Below are 17,302 nucleotides of genomic sequence, written 5' to 3'. Positions count from 1 at the left end.
ACATGAAACTCGCACTTCTCAGCCTTCACAAACAAATGATTCTCGAGCAAGCGTTGCAGCACGGTCTGGACATGCACTTGATGTTCCTCCTTAGAGCAGGAAAAGATGAGTATATTATTAAGATAAACAAAGACATACTGGTTTAGCATCTCCCACAGCACGTCGTTTACCAGTGCCTGAAACACCGCCGGGACATTAGAATAGAGGACCAAGAGGAGGAGAAGTCCTGGGAAGGAGATCAATGGCGCAATCGAATGGTCGGTGAGGGGGTAAGGAGGAGGCCTGTGCTTTACTGAAAACCCTCTTGAAGTATGGTAAACTGAAGGCACTGAGCTGAGGTCCGGAGAATCATTGGGGTAAGAGGAGGAACTGGGTGCAGGAGGCCGGAGACAGTGAGATTGACAATGGGTACCCCACTTGAGGACACACCCACTGCTCCAATCCAGATGAGGATTGTGTTGGCAAAGCCAAGGGAAGCCCAACATGCCAGGTGTCTGAGGGGAAGCAATGACCAGAAATAACAGCCTCTCGTGATGATTCTCTGCTATGGTGACTTTGAGCAGCTTGGTGCGATGAGTGGACTGATGGAGAAAATGTCCATCTCAAGAGTCTAGTCAAGTCAAGTCAAGATGATCTACGGCAAGTGCACATTTCAAAGCTTCAGTCTCGATGCCCAGTTCTCTCAGCCCTTCACTCCCATATCCTTCAGTCGAATCGAGTGGCGAGATCGATGAGATCATCCAGTCCATTTGCATTTTGCAATCCATCTGGTCCTAGCTCCCGAGCAGCGAACACAATCCTGATTCACCACTGAAGCATTCTGGGGGTAGCAGATGTGGCTCTTGGACCGGGGTCATGACTAGAGGACTTTCAAGTGGTGTGGGGGCTGAGGCAGCAGGACTGGAGAGAGAGCCAACATGCTGAATGAGTTCATGAGTGGTTTTGGTGAAAAAAACTGACCTGACAGAAAAATTCAGTAGAGCGAGTCAATTAAACAGCAAAAATCTCCAAGAAAACAAATGAATAATCCAACAAGATCTCTAGTCCACAGAAGCAAAAAACAAAAAAAATTAATCCAACCAAGATATCCAAAAGTAGGGCTGATTTCCAGAATGAAACGAATGGTAATACAAAAAAGGTCTCTGGCCGACAAACGCAGAAATACATAATCCAACATTAATGAACACTTCCGGCTGAAATCCAACACGGTAATCCGTAAAAATGAAAGTGAAACTTACAAGAAAGGAAAGGCATACACGAGTGGTAGCAACAAAAAAATGATGAGACAATCTGGCAAAGAGCGTCAGCAGTCAGAGTGCTTAAATAGTGTGGCGTAGTATAAAATGGCATTAACCCGGAAGTGCCACAGCCAAGATGACTGCCGCCCCGGAAGTGGCCGCTCCACACCCAAGTGAGCAGGCAGACTATGACAATTTTTAAAAGTTCAGCATCAGCAGCCATCAGGAGATCATTATTGACCTTCAATAAAGCTGTTTCCATACTGTGTTTAGTACAGAATCCAGATTGAAAGGATTCTAACAGATTATTGTCGCTAAATTTAGCATGAACCTGTGTGATAACGCTCATGTCAAAAAGTGTTCATTCAGCTGAAAAGTACTCCCTTTAATGCTAATCTATAACACTGCATGATATGATTTTAGCTAATGTCAGTCTGATTCCTAAACAGAATTCTCTATAGTTACTTTTGGTCAGATTATAACCAAGTGGCTCATGTTGTGGAAGTGTTGAGAGAATCACAGACAAGAGTAAAAAGGTTCACAATTTACTTGTACTGCTGTACAACAGGACAACACTCCCCGTGAAGCATGAGAAAGGAAGGACCTGATCATTGTTACATTGAGTTTTTATAAACATGATTTAAACAGTATATTACACAAACAACCTCATCATTAATAATTTCTTCACTGGTTCTGATTGTCTGAGCTGCTGCAGTTCTGGAAAGTGTTGTATGTGATGGAGGTTTTGATCACCTGAGCAGTGATTTATCTTAAAGTCAACAGGTGTCTGTGCTGCAACTTAACATTCATTAGTCTAACATTTCTTACATTTCAATGTAATGAGGTTAATGTAAGGGTGATATGTTCATGTCTTCTGGTTCTAGTTAGGACTCTAGGTGCTGTGTTCTGGACTAACTGGAGCTTGTTTATACTTCTACTGGAACATCCAGACTGTAAAGCATTACAATAATCCAACCTAGAGGTAAAAATTCATGAACTAGTGTTTCTGCATCATGTAATGACATCATAGTTCTTATTTTAGCAATATTTCTGAGATGAAAGAAGGCTACCCTTGTGATATTATTTATGTGGGCTTCAAATGAGAGACCAGTATCAATAATCACAAGGTCTTTTACTGCTGCAGATGATGACCATCCAGATTTACTCTGTAATCAGAAATATTACTTCTGTCAGGACCACTTTGTCAAATGAGAATTTATTAGATGATAGCATACAGTTAGTGTTGGCGGTATGGTTCTGTTCTGGGCAGGAATCCACGTGCCCGTCCATGCGCATGCATTTGCAGCAACTGAAAATAGAATAGACCCCCAAAACAAAACCATGTGCCAAGGGAAAACCCCAACATAACTGTTGCAGTAGAAGCTGGTACAGTAAGTCCGGAACTGATCGAAGATCGGAGGAGAGTCATCCTGGGCTGAGCAAATGTCGGCATATTTGCGACGAGCACGTTGCTATAGTCAGTTAAAGCAAAGTGTGAGGCAAAAGGGGGGAGCATAATGTGCCCCTGCGGCAGCGATATAAACAAGCATGTTGTATATAAGTGCAGGTACAGGTAGGGGAGCATGCATCCTATAGGAACTCTGGTCTCTCATGCAGCTTGAATTCAACATCCAGAGGAAAGAAAACTATGTTGCAGTATGAAAGCTAGTACATCCAGCTAATCGACGATCAGGGTTCGGGGGAAGCGTCACCCTAGGTTTTCTTTGCAACAAGCATGTTGTACATCCACTCAGCTATAGTGCAGCAGGGGAAGCATCACCCTGAGCTTAGCGGATGGCGGCATATTTGCAGAGAGGATAACAAGCTATTAATGCTTGGAACATGTCCGTTGTTATAAGGAGCTGACAAGTCTACGATTAAAAGTTTAATGGCGTGGCAAAGCATAGCAAAGCGAAGCTTGACCTATCATAAAAAGCATAGCATAGCATAACGTGGCGTAGCACAACGTAGCATAACATCGCAAGGAATAACATACCTAGCATGATATAGCATGACAGTATAGCATAACATAACATAACATGGCCTAACATAACGTAACATAACATAGCCTAGCAAAGCATGGCATAACATAACGTAGCATAACATAGCCTTGCAAGGCATAGCCTAAAATAACGTAACATAACATAGCCTAGAAAGGCATAGCATGACATAATGTAACATAACATAGCATGACATAACGTAAGGTAACATAGACTAGCAGGGCATGGCATAACCTGGCGTAAATTTACATAGCCTAGCAAGGCATAGCATAACCTAGCATAACATAACGTAACATAACATAGCCTAGCACGGCATAGGGTAACATAATGTAACATAACATAGCCTAGAAAGGTATAGCATAACCTAGCATAGCATAACCTAGCATAACATAACGTAGCCTAGAGAGGCATAGCATGACCTAGCATAAAATACCGTGACATCAAAGCATAGTATAGCGAGGCATAGCATTACGTAGCATAGCATTACATAGCATAGCATTACGTAGCATAGCGTAATTTACAATCAAAGCTGCTCCAGTGAACCAGTCATCATAATTACACGTTGGATTACTGTTTAACTGCAATAATGATAACAAATATTTTCACAACAGATGCAAATTTTTTTTTTTTTTTTTTTTTTGGAAAACGTGCCTGTGTGCAATATTTCTCTCTCTTTGCTGCTGAAACAGAGAAATTGCCCCATTGTGGGACGAATAAATGTATATCTTATCTTAGAACATAGCGTAACATAACATGACATAACATAGCATAACGTAGCGTAGCATAGCATAACAGACTGTACAACACGGCAGCCCTAAGGTCACTTCCGACTCAAAACACCCCCTTATACGCAAACATGCACGCCATATCGATTAACCATAAGTTTAAAGCATATTCAGACTTTCCTTTCAGCTCGAATATATGGAGAACTAACGCAAAGCTTGATTTCTGTCTGCCTGTGGTCCTAGTACAAGAACTTCTGTCTGTCAGAGTTAAGCAGGAGGAAGCTAGTAAGCATCCACTGTCTAATGTCCTTCACACAATCTTCTTTTTAAACTGGTGTCTCACATCTGACTGAGCTGAAACATATAGCTGTGTGTCATCAGCATAACAGTGGAAGATAATGCCGTGTTTATTAATAATTGTACTAAGAGATAGTATTGTTCTGTTATACTTAAATAAAACCTTAAAGTAATAGAGAACAGATTTACTAGTAATAATATGTTAAAAGTGTTGTTTTAAAGTGAATTTGTTCCTATAATAATTAGTCCAGTATCGGTTGTTTGTTCACATCACATCACTTTTGGAATTTCTGGCCATAGTCCACTGCTCATGACCTATAAATAAGAAGTAAAAGAAAACAAGTTTCAAGAGCACATGGTTTTACTCTCTGAGTGATCACTAGTTCACTAGTTCATTACATACATCATACACCTTTGGTCATTTGGCCATTTTCCTCTTCTATGATGTCGAATTATTGTTTGAATGTCAGTGTTACATTATGTAATGTTTAATGTGAGATCTTTGTCTTTTTTAATACAAGTCAATCCCATATTATACAGGACAGGGGATACCATACACTAGATACTAGCTAATTAGCTGTAGTTCAACACTAACTTTACCCATTTTAATGAACTCAACATGTAGATGTTGACTGCAGTGTCACTTTAACCATATTGTCTAACTGGTGTTTGTATTTTCAGTATTTAGAAAAATGAGAATGTTCAGTGAAAGCTTTGAGTAATTTCATTACATTAATTTTAATAAGTTCATTATGTTTATTTTATTGCCTTTAGTATCAGCTGTGATTCACTTGGAGTGGAAAGTTGGTCACCTCTGGTCTCAGGGCTCAGATCAGAAACCTACAAACTGAGAGAACTTCATCTGACTGTGAAAACACTGAATCTGTCTGAGAATAAACTAGGAAACTCAGGAGTGATGATTCTCTCTGCTGTACTGGAGAATCCTCACTGTAAACTGGAGACACTGGGGTAAGATCATCTCTCTGAGAGTCACAATAACTCACTAAAAGCAGCAGTTATGTACAGTGTTGTTTTTCACCTGAAATGTTCTGTAACACTATTACTTAAAGACTAATATATTTGTTCTGAATGTTGTAACAATTTCTCTTCAGAATCACTTATGCAGTAAAGATATAAATAAATGAGTAAATAAGAGAACAATTCTAAAAATCCTGAGTCATTATTTTTAACGCCAGCAAAACTTTTGCAGCTCAAGAAAAACTTAATATCAATAAATGTAAATAATATAACTGGTGAAGCTCCAGGGTCCTGGTCCCATCCATTTGGTGTCCTGGTCCAACTACATAAACTCTGTTATAATGTTAGAATTATTAATAAACCCCAGTTCTCACTCATTAGGAGCTGCTGCTTTAACAAGCTTTATTGAGTAATGTTGCTCAGTAACATTTCTGTGTGGTGTGTAGTCGTGTAACAGACTAGTGTAATAAAGAATTTATCTTCTCTGAAACAGACACCACACTTGCCCCTTTTCCACCAAAAAGAACCGGGTGCTGGTTCAGAGCTAGCACTGGTCCTGGTTCAAAGTTGGTTCCACTGGTGAACCTTCTAAGAACTGGTTTGCCTTTCCACCGGCTAGAGAGCCGTCACAGAGCCGAGTCTGACGTCACTGTATACGTGTCACGTTACACAGCAACGTTAGCATAGCTGCGGCAAACACATCAACAATGGTGGATGTTGCTTTACTGTTAATGCTCATGGCTTTGTGAATCTACATTAACACCCAAACGCGGCGAATCCAACGTGTACTTGCAGCTCCATGTAATTTGTATAAACGGAGGTTGTTATCGAGAAAGTACATAACGTTGTTTTATCATTAACACAGAAAAAAGTTAGCCTTAGCATGTAGCTACTTACTATCATGTGTGCTGATAATGTATCATATTGCGGTAAAGAAAAGTGTATTAAACATTAGTATACTTAAGGTATATTATCAAATGCGCTAACAGTAGCCCCGCCCACAGCCCCTGACACAAGCGGTTCTTAAGTCTAGACCAGCAACGTTTTGGTGCTACTTAAGAACCACTTTTCCTGGTTCAGAGCCAGTGCTTTGGCTGTCAAAAAAGAAAGAACTGGTTCTAAATTAGGCTCTGGCTCCGAACCAGCACTCAAAGTGCCTCGGTGGAAAAGGGGCAACTGTGTCTTTACCCCTGAAACTCCTAAACTGTAATCAGAGGATATAATAAGATGAAATGTGTTTCAGTTTGTGTTTACACTGGAGAACAGTGTCAGAGTGGAGATTGGACTCATCTGTTAGCTGAAGAACAGAACTGCAGTTGGTTTAGGAGTACATGGGGCAACACCAACACAGTCATTTTAACTCCAATTAAAACACTGAATGAATTTATTTAATAATATATGATGTGGTGGTGGTTCATTCTGACTATTCTGTTAAAATCATCACTAAATAAAATAATTTTAAATATCACCAAACTAAATAATAATCAGACAGTTATAATGGATCTCCTCTTAGACTGAAAATAAATCTCAGCTAAAACAATTTGTGTGATTTCTGTTATTTTAAAACAATAATTATCTAATATCATTAGTTAGATTTTCCTTCATGATTTAACATCATAGCCTAAATGTGTAAATAAAAAATATCCTGTGTCTGAACTGATAGACTTAAAATGTTATGTACACAATATTAAGTGTCCATACACGCTAATGTTGACAGGTGACACAATCCTATTGAATGGTGCAGCTGTGTGTGTGTGTGTGTGTGTGTGTGTGTGTGTGTGTGTGTGTGTTGCATAAACAACTGATAAATGAACAGATCTCTTTCAGCTCATTGTCCTCTTTTTACAGTTATGTAAGTTTCTTCTCAAACCTGTGCCCACCCTGTTTAACCCAGGCCCACCCACTGTTCACAATCTGACAGTAATGTTTTGTTCAGTGTTAATAATACTTTATTTAATAAAAATCTGTTGATGAAGAGTGTGTCATTGTGTCTCTCTACAGGTTGTGTAATTGTGGTGTCTCAGATGAAGACTGTGCTGCTCTGACTTCAGCTCTAAAATCAAACCCCTCACACCTGAGAGAACTGGATCTGTCTGAGAATAAACTAGGAGACTCAGGAGTGAAGATACTCTCTGCTGTACTGGAGAATCCTCACTGTAAACTGGAGATACTGAGGTAAGATCATCTCTCTGAGAGTCACATGACCTGTTCCTCAGTAAGACACGTTCTCTAATAGTGAGACTGAAGCAGAAGTTTCAGGTTTATCATCAATGTCCTTAGGAGGAAGATTGTTTCTTTTCACTGCACACTGATGATTTCTCACAGACTCTGATGTGACTGCAATGCGTCTGAAATTACTGTGAAATTGACTAAAACATTGGAACTAATCACACAAACTGGAGCTGGGACGCAAACTTAAATGTACTGTGTGAGCTGCAGGGTTTAAATGCAGCACTGACATGGAAATTATGGAAATAAATAGATCTTGGAGACTAAAATTACACAAGAGGCTCTGATCAGCTCACACTTTCAGAATTTAGAATTGATGGATTTACCTTCCATCAGGGGGCAGAAGGGCTGCATGATGAAGGTTAAAATGATCATCAAGAGTCAGTTATCTGTCAGCTATCAGCTTTTTTATTTCAATTATTTTTACTTATGAATTTTTTACAGACAGGTCAGTAAAACGTGTTATAAACAGAAGAGACATAAAGAAGTTCTCTGTATTGAAATAAAAGAACATGTAAAATTCTGTTCAGTGTACAAGTGGGTCTGTTTACACTCTAACTGTTAGAATAAAATTAAATTGTAATAAGACTCCACTGTAGAAAACAGAATGATTCAGAGGTGAAAGAACTATATCTACACTATACATTACACTAACCCAGTATTTGTACTATACATTTGTGTTGTCAAGGTTTTTGTTAGAAACACAAGTCTATCAGCTTTAGTGAGGACCACAAGAGAGTAACAATATTCCCCCAGTACTAAAAGCCCTCTCTGAAGGGGATCTACACCTGACCTAAATGATATTAAAAACTGGAGACTGCTGAGTTTGTTATTCAGAGATTATAAATTACTCTCCAAAGTTTTGGCCAACAGACTGGGTGAAGTCTTAGAACAAGTCATCCATCATGATCAGACAGATTGTGTCTCAGAAAGATGAATTTTTATAATATTTCTGTTATCTGGGATATTTTAGATATCAGTAAGAGTCTTAACCAGATTGTAATGAGGCGTCATAAGGCTGAGGATCCATTTGCAGCGTTTTTAATTAAATCACACACAAAGTCACACAAGCAGGGTCAGAGCAGGCAAACATGGATATCAGAGGGCAGACAGAAAACAGCAACGGTAAACAGGCAGAAGGTCCCCAGTCAGCAAATTTCCTTTGGCCCAGATTTGGGCCAGATAAACAGCTGAGCTGTGGCCCAGATTAGTTTGTGTTTGTCGGCCCAGAAATGGCCCACATCTCCTTTGCCAAAACTGAACCAAAGCAGTGCCATAAGTCCACCAAGCATGAGCCAAATGTAATTTATATGGCCCAAATATGGCACACCTATTATTTGCCATAACTGAACCAAAGCAGTGCCATAAGTCCACCAAGCATGAGCCAAATGTAATTTATATGGCCCAAATATGGCACACCTATTCTTTGCCATAACTGAACCAAAGCAGTGCCATAAGTCCACCAAGCATGAGCCAAATGTAATTTATATGGCCCAAATATGGCACACCTATTCTTTGCCAAAACTGAACCAAAGCAGTGCCATAAGTCCACCATGCATTAGCCAAATGTAATTTTATGTGGCCCAAATATGGCACACCTCTTCTTTGAAAGAACTGAACCAAAGGAGTGCCATAACTCCACCAAACATGAGACAAATAATGCAATTTAATGTGGCCCATATGTGAGCCTTATATGCAATTTTAGTATGGTTGAGTTCTGTTAAAATCTAACGGCCCATATGTGCCCCACATGCAGCTGACAGTATGTAAAAGTCTTATTAACTTAAAGGTAAATGAAACACTCAACCACAAATGTACTCAAAACAATTTACTTCAAAACAAGTGTTTAAATAATTACAGCTTTAAGAGTAAACATAAGAATACATTTAAGAATGTATTCAACTCAGAGTAATAAAAATCACAGAAAAAAATACAAAAAAATCAGAGTAACTTCTACAGAGAACTTGAATTGAGAAATTGAGTTTTGATGTGCAGAGACGTTTTGATGTGGTTTTGATGTGCCCAATGAGGGTCTGCAGTGTTTTGTTGGGTCTTGTGTTTCTTCATTCGCTCCCTCCTACCCCCCTTTCGGTCTCCAGCGAGGTGCAACCATTTATGTTGATTTCAATGTCTTTATTTGAGGCTTTTGCAGTAAGGGGATTCTGCCTGACTGCACCTGCAATAAAGATGAATTTAAATAATGCTAGCAGCAATACAACCTGGAAGTTAGAGCTGGAGGATAATGGGGGAAAAAAATAATTTAATATAAATTATTTGCTTTAATATTTTTAATTGCAATAATTAACCACCTCTGATTGACCAAAAAAAAAATTTCCAGTATATTTTCAAAAGGAATTGCAAATTGTATTTTTAAATATGTGGGCCATAATAATACAATAATTTCTTATGTATATATTCTTATATATTTTTAGAATACTTTTTCACCAACTGGTTAAAATTTACAACACTTGATGTATTCTGCTTTAAAAAAGACGCATTACTTTCAGTGCATGAGACAGAATCCAAGGGACTGTCTGCAAAGTGCAAATCCCGAAAAGCGAATACTAAAAAAGTCAATAACGTCACTGTAATACACTGTACTGTCACCAGCTCACACACATCACTGTAATACACTGTACTGTCACCAGCTCACACATCACTGTAATACACTGTACTGTCACCAGCTCACACACATCACTGTAATACACTGTACTGTCACCAGCTCACACACATCACTGTAATACACTGTACTGTCACCAGCTCACACACATCACTGTAATACACTGTACTGTCACCAGCTCACACATCACTGTAATACACTGTACTGTCACCAGTTCACACATCACTGTAATACACTGTACTGTCACCAGTTCACACATCACTGTAATACACTGTACTGTCACCAGTTCACACATCACTGTAATACACTGTACTGTCACCAGTTCACACATCACTGTAATACACTGTACTGTCACCAGCTCACACACATCACTGTAATACACTGTACTGTCACCAGCTCACACATCACTGTAATACACTGTACTGTCACCAGCTCACACACATCACTGTAATACACTGTACTGTCACCAGCTCACACATCACTGTAATACACTGTACTGTCACCAGCTCACACATCACTGTAATACACTGTACTGTCACCAGCTCACACACATCACTGTAATACACTGTACTGTCATCAGCTCACACACATCACTGTAATACACTGTACTGTCACCAGCTCACACACATCACTGTAATACACTGTACTGTCACCAGTTCACACATCACTGTAATACACTGTACTGTCACCAGCTCACACATCACTGTAATACACTGTACTGTCACCAGTTCACACATCACTGTAATACACTGTACTGTCACCAGTTCACACATCACTGTAATACACTGTACTGTCACCAGCTCACACACATCACTGTAATACACTGTACTGTCACCAGCTCACACATCACTGTAATACACTGTACTGTCACCAGCTCACACACATCACTGTAATACACTGTACTGTCACCAGCTCACACATCACTGTAATACACTGTACTGTCACCAGCTCACACACATCACTGTAATACACTGTACTGTCACCAGCTCACACATCACTGTAATACACTGTACTGTCACCAGCTCACACACATCACTGTAATACACTGTACTGTCACCAGCTCACACATCACTGTAATACACTGTACTGTCACCAGCTCACACACATCACTGTAATACACTGTACTGTCACCAGCTCACACACATCACTGTAATACACTGTACTGTCACCAGCTCACACACATCACTGTAATACACTGTACTGTCACCAGCTCACACATCACTGTAATACACTGTACTGTCACCAGCTCACACACATCACTGTAATACACTGTACTGTCACCAAATTCAGCTCACACATCACTGCTGTCCTGATAGTTATACTACAAAACATATTTGGGGGAAATGTGTTTTCCTTTTTTGGGGGAAATATTTTCATATAAAAAAAAAACATAAAAATTATACAAAAAGACATTTCTCCCAAGTTGACTGTTTTTAGTATTCGCTTTTCGGGTTTTGCACTTTGCAGACGGTCCCTTGGTTCGCACATAGAGACTTGTGTATTTTGTCCAACGCGGAGGAAAGCTGATTTTGAGGAAAATTGGGTTGTAGCTGCCTCTCTACATTACTATGATAAAAAAAAGGTGTTATTTGTGTAGTAACAGTGTTTAGCTCAGGAGTTATTGACTCGGGAAACTCCAATCTGTGAATATGTGACCAACTTTACTTAAGTCCTGTTGATTTATAGCCAAAAACATCAGAATTTAAAACGGCAAACCAGCGGACCCCTAGCGTACATTAAACTGTTGTTAAACTGAGGAAAATATTAGCTAATTTGACTCCTTCCTCAATTAAACTAATAACTAAACGCTTATAACATGTAATATTGACACATAATGCTGAATATTTTAATTATATGACTTTAAAGTGCCAATCACTTACCTGAACGTAGCCTACACAGTTGTGAGGAAAGCAGAAATGCCGCCCGCTGCCCGAGTCTCAGTCACATTCCCGCCGTAGTTTCACTCCACCAATAGGAGGGAAGATGCATAGCAACCTGAGGTGTGGAACAGCGGATGTCTGCCGCACTTGATTTCAGGATTCCTGTGTTTTTCCAAGTATAAGCCAAATGTTTACCACAAGTCGTGTTTCTCACTGTGTGCCATAGCTCAACCACATATGGTTCTCATGTGTTCGTTGTTATCTGGGCCATATACCGCAAAATGAGTTGTGAACCAAGAGAGCATTTCCCGCCGATTTTAAAGTTATGGCAAAACAAATATGGCCACAATTTGGCCCATATCTGTATAGCCACGCCACATCTAGGCCATATGTGCCAGATAATACCCACATGTGGCCCAAACGTAATTGCTATCTGGGTCGGGGCAGGCAGCAAACAATCAGAAAGGTCAATAATCAGAAACAGAGTCGAAATCGGAAAATCAAAAACACAGAAACGCTCAGAATGACTATCGTAACAAGTCGAGACTTCGCACTGGTGTGCAATTCAAGTGCAGCTTAAGTAGCGAGCGGTCATGAGGAACAGGTGGCAGTGTAATCAGTGTGGGTGAAGGATGTTGGGGAGTGTAGTCCGGAAGCGAGTTAATATTCCAGAGACGCTTCTCTGCGCTGACGTTCAGGCGGTGTGTGTGGTGCACTGACCGTGGCACAGATTTTGGTCTCGTGTCAGTAAACCTAGAAAAGTCTTTTGACCGAGTCGATCACAACTATTTATGAATGTGTTCACAACATTTAGTTTTAGTCCTGAATTTGTTTCCATGATAAAGGTTTTGTAAAGTGATGTTGAAAGTATATTGAAAGTTACAGAAGGTTATGTCTTGTCTGCTGTGTTGTAACTTTAGTAATAGAAATACTTTTAATAAGTTAAGAACAGATTTGTACTGATTATATATTCTGAAGTTCACAAACCTGTTTATCCGCTGATGATGATGATGATGATGATGATGATGATGATGAGGATGATGATAATTTAATTAGTGATCAGATGGAAGTTTGAGGTTGGAAATATTAAAAGTGTTTAAAAACATCTCTGCTACAAAAGTAAACTGATATAAATGTAAATCCATGGATGTCCATATTGTTTACAGAGTTAAAGGTAGGGTAGGGTCTCCGATCTTTGAGAAATGCTATAGAAAACTGCATTGGGCAACCAAACAAAACAAAAATCAAAACAAATGTGTATCCAATGAGCAGAAAGTGGCGGGGCTTGTCAATATGGGCGGAGAGAGTGTTCAGTGCGCATGTGTGACATTAGCAGAAAGCAGTTTTAACATTGACATGGAGGATAAAAACAAAGAAAGAAAGCGAAGAAAGGCTTACCATAAGGCAAGAAGTAGGACCCGTGTTAATATAGGATCAGCTTTCCAGGGCTGGAGAGAACTGAAGGAGCAGGAAGTTGGCCGCATATTCACAGATTGGAGTTTCCCGAGTCAATAACTCCTGAGCTAAATGCTGTTACTACACAAATAACACCTCTTTTCTATCATAGTAATGTAGAGAGGCAGATACAACCGCATTTTGCTCAGGAGTTATTGACTCAGGAAAATCCAATCTGTCAATATGCGGCCAATAACGTTGGTTTTGCTTTGTTTCACAGAACTAATATATGCCGTCCTTTGCATAATTCTGCTTGTGTGACATTTTTGCTTGTTTGTTTATCTGCAATCGTATTGTTCTTCCCTTCAGCTATGATAAAGACACATTTCTTTCCATTAGTTGACTGGGTTACGTATGTATGTGTGGGGCGGAGCTATCAGTACAGTGGTGGGACCCATTTGGGTTAGGGGCATGTTTGTTTTGGTGATTTCAAATGTCGACATTGGCTTTCCAACATCGGAGACCCTACCTTTAAACTATTTGATGCCTTTCTGCAGTATAATAGATGAACATTTATTGTTTGGTTCCGTTTCTGTCAAAATGATTTATTGAATATATCTGACAATATTTTAGCAATTGTAATAAATGTTTTTAAATGTTTATGAAGAGTGTGTCATTGTGTCTCTCTACAGGTTGTATGATTGTGGTGTCTCAGATAAAGGCTGTGCTTCTCTGACTTCAGCTCTGAGATCAAACCCCTCACACCTGAGAGAACTGGATCTGGCCTATAATAAACTAGGAGACTCAGGAATGAAGAGTCTCTCTGCTGTACTGGAGAATCCTCACTGTAAACTGGACACATTAAAGTAAGATCATATATTAAAACATTAATGATAAATCATGGTCTAATCTTCATCCAGGTTGTAATAATAGATAAACACATTCTGTATAAATAAAACACAGTCACAGTTGTTCTTGTCAATACTCAATAAACCATTTATACTTTCACAGTCTGGGTTTAAAAAAATACAGCTAACAACTTCTCCAAAAATTAATTAGAGTCTGACCCTGTTTTAGGTCTGATTACTGACAGTCTGATCTTCTCAAGAAAGATCTGTTCATGTGAACTTGGATTAAAACAGAGATTTTGTTGAGATGTGAAGCAGAGAAAAGTTACAGAAAACATTTACATTTATATATTTTTTCTCACATACACGGTACAACATGTAGTGAAATGTTTTAAAATGTCTGTGATTTTAAAATAAAATCAAATAGAATAAAAAAATAAACTAGAATAAAAATAGAATAGTTGAAACAAATAGAAATGTAAAACAAATGGAAAAATGAATATGGATCAGAGGCAGAACAATGTGACTGTTTTAATAAAGTTCAGATGTGTTAAATACTGCAATATTTTAAATATGTTATGTGTAAAATAAAATCTGGCTGATGTATCAGTGTATGAAAGTCCAGAAAAAGTCCAAGTTCTAGTCTTATGTGTTTCATAAGAAACAGTCCTGGGGCCGTTTCAGAAAGGAGCTTCAACCAACTCTGAGTTTAAACTTCAACTCTGAGTTGACAAACCCTGAGATGGGAAACTCTGAGTTTTCGGTTACAGAACAGCTGAAAAGAATTAGTTTTATCAACTCTAAGTTGACTGACTCTGAGTTAAACTTTAAAAAGCCATTATCAATGGAGCACAGATATAACGAGACACCATGGGAACAGCGTCAGACAAAAGAAAAATCTGCATATTTCTCGCCAGCAGAACCGGAAGTGCTTTTGCAAGCATATGGAGAACTTGAACACGTATTTAAAAAAACACTGCTGTATAAAACAATAGTGGATTTAACATCAAATTTTAAAAGGTGTATTTTAAAAATGTGTTATAATACATCATATATATATATATATATATATATATATATATATATATATATATATATATATATATATATATATATATATATATTTACATTTACAGCATTTGGCAGACGCCCTTATCCAGAGCGACGTACATAAGTGCTTAAATCTCTAACATTGAATACATTAATGCTGGATCACTAAGTTACATACTTAAGATACCATGAGTTTAAAACATTTGTTCAGAGTTGCAATGAAAATGTGTCAAAGGTGTTTTTTTTTTTTTTTTAAATGCAAAAGATAAGGAAAGAAATGCTAGTTGAAGTGTTTCCTGAATAAGTAGGTCTTCAACCGCCACTTGAAAATAGCCAGTGACTCAGCTGTCCGGACCTCTAGGGGAAGTTCGTTCCACCACCTTGGTGCCAGTACAGAGAAGAGTCTTGTAGTATACTTGCCTCTTACCCTGAGAGATGGTGGAACCAGTCGAGCAGTGCTGGTAGATCGGAGGGTGCGGGGTGCAGTGCGAGGAGTGATGAGGGCTTTGAGGTAAGAGGGAGCTGGTCCATTTTTGGCTTTGTAGGCCAGCATCAGTGTTTTGAATCTGATGCGTGCAGCTACCGGAAGCCAGTGGAGGGATCGCAGCAGTGGGGTGCTATGCGAGAACTTTGGGAGGTTGAAAACAAGCCGTGCACCTGCATTTTGGATCATTTGCAGAGGATGGATTGCGTTCATAGGTAGACCTGCCAGCAGTGCATTGCAGTAATCCAGTCTAGAAATGCCAAGAGACTGAACAAGTACCTGAGCAGCCTGTGTGGACAGAAATGGCCGAATCCTTCTAATGTTGTAGAGCAGAAACCGACATGAGCGAGTCACATTTGCAACACGAGAGGAAAAAGACAGTTGATTGTCCGTGGTTACCCCAAGGTTGCGAGCTGTGGCTGAAGGGGAGATCAGATCGTTGTGCAAGGATATAGCAAGATCATGACCTGGGGATGAATCACCTGGGATGAACAGCAGTTCAGTTTTGCTAGGATTGAGCTTTAACTGATGAGCAGTCATCCATGATGAAATCCGGTCAGAAGCTGTGTTATCTGAGGGTGGGAAAGAGAAGATAAGTTGTGTATCATCAGCATAGCAGTGGTAAGAGAACCCATGTGAGGAAATAACTTCCCCAAGAGAGTGAGTATACAGGGAGAAAAGAAGAGGACCAAGTACTTAGCACTGTGGGATGCCAGTGGAAAGTCTGCATGGAGCAAATGTCACTCCCCTCCATGTTACCTGATATGAGCTTCCTTCCAGGTAGGAAGCAAACCATTCCCAAGCTGATCCGCAAATCCCAAGACTCCTGAGGGTGGACAAGAGAATCTTGTGGTTGACCGTATCAAACGCTGCTGAAATGTCAAGGAGGATAAGGACAGATGACAGTTTGGCTGATCTAGCAGCATGTAGTTTCTCAGAGACATCCAAAAGGGCTGTCTCTGTGGAATGAGCTGTTTTAAAGCCAGACTGGTTGGGGTTTTGGAGGTTGTTCTGTGAGAGATAGACAGACAGTTGATTATAGACAATGCGTTCGAGAATTTTTGAAAGAAACGAGAGAAGTGATACCGGTCTGTAGTTACTGATGTCTGATGGATCCAGAGCAGGTTTCTTTAGGATGGTAGTACATGACCAGATGCTATGGATCTATTGACGATAGTGGAAATGAAGGGGAGAAGGTCTTGCGAGATGGTCTGGAGCATAGTGGAAGGGAGTGGATCCAATGGGCAGGTGGTAGGATTGCAAGACTGGATGAGCTGTAAAATCTCTTCTGCTGCTACAGTTGAGAAATGCGACAACAAAGGTGTAGGGGAATCCATACTCTGAGATGTAAGTGCAGTTGGGGCTGAAGCAAAGGTCCGGCAGATTTCCTCAATCTTCTCCTGGTAGAAAGAAGCAAAGTCTTCTGCAGTCAGGGAGGATGAAGAAGGTGGAGCCGGGGGGTTGAACAGAGAAGAGATGATGTTGTGGAATTTCCGAGGGTCATGTGAGGAAGCTTCAAGCTTTTCCTTGTAGAAGGAAGACTTGGCAGAAGTCACAT

At 39.6% G+C, this 17,302-nt stretch overlaps 1 protein-coding gene across 6 annotated transcripts in view; it reads left to right on the top strand.

Annotated features, from left to right (window-relative positions):
- Window positions 1-17,302, top strand: part of LOC132858830 (NACHT, LRR and PYD domains-containing protein 12-like) — a 291,009-nt gene that overhangs the window by 6,812 nt on the left and 266,895 nt on the right. For 4 of the 6 annotated variants that reach the window (XM_060889337.1, XM_060889339.1, XM_060889338.1 and 1 more), the window contains exons 6-8: window positions 5,035-5,229; window positions 7,240-7,413; window positions 14,055-14,228. In XM_060889337.1, the coding sequence (XP_060745320.1) occupies window positions 5,035-5,229; window positions 7,240-7,413; window positions 14,055-14,228 (543 nt within the window). The remainder of the gene's footprint in view (window positions 1-5,034; window positions 5,230-7,239; window positions 7,414-14,054; window positions 14,229-17,302) is intronic. The other 2 variants (XM_060889341.1, XM_060889340.1) reach the window with 2 other exon arrangements.

The sequence above is a fragment of the Tachysurus vachellii genome, chromosome 16 (genome assembly GCF_030014155.1).
Source record: "Tachysurus vachellii isolate PV-2020 chromosome 16, HZAU_Pvac_v1, whole genome shotgun sequence".
NCBI lineage: Eukaryota > Metazoa > Chordata > Actinopteri > Siluriformes > Bagridae > Tachysurus > Tachysurus vachellii.
The sequence above is the reverse complement of the archived record's forward strand: the minus strand, read 5'-3'. Positions and strand labels throughout refer to the sequence as shown.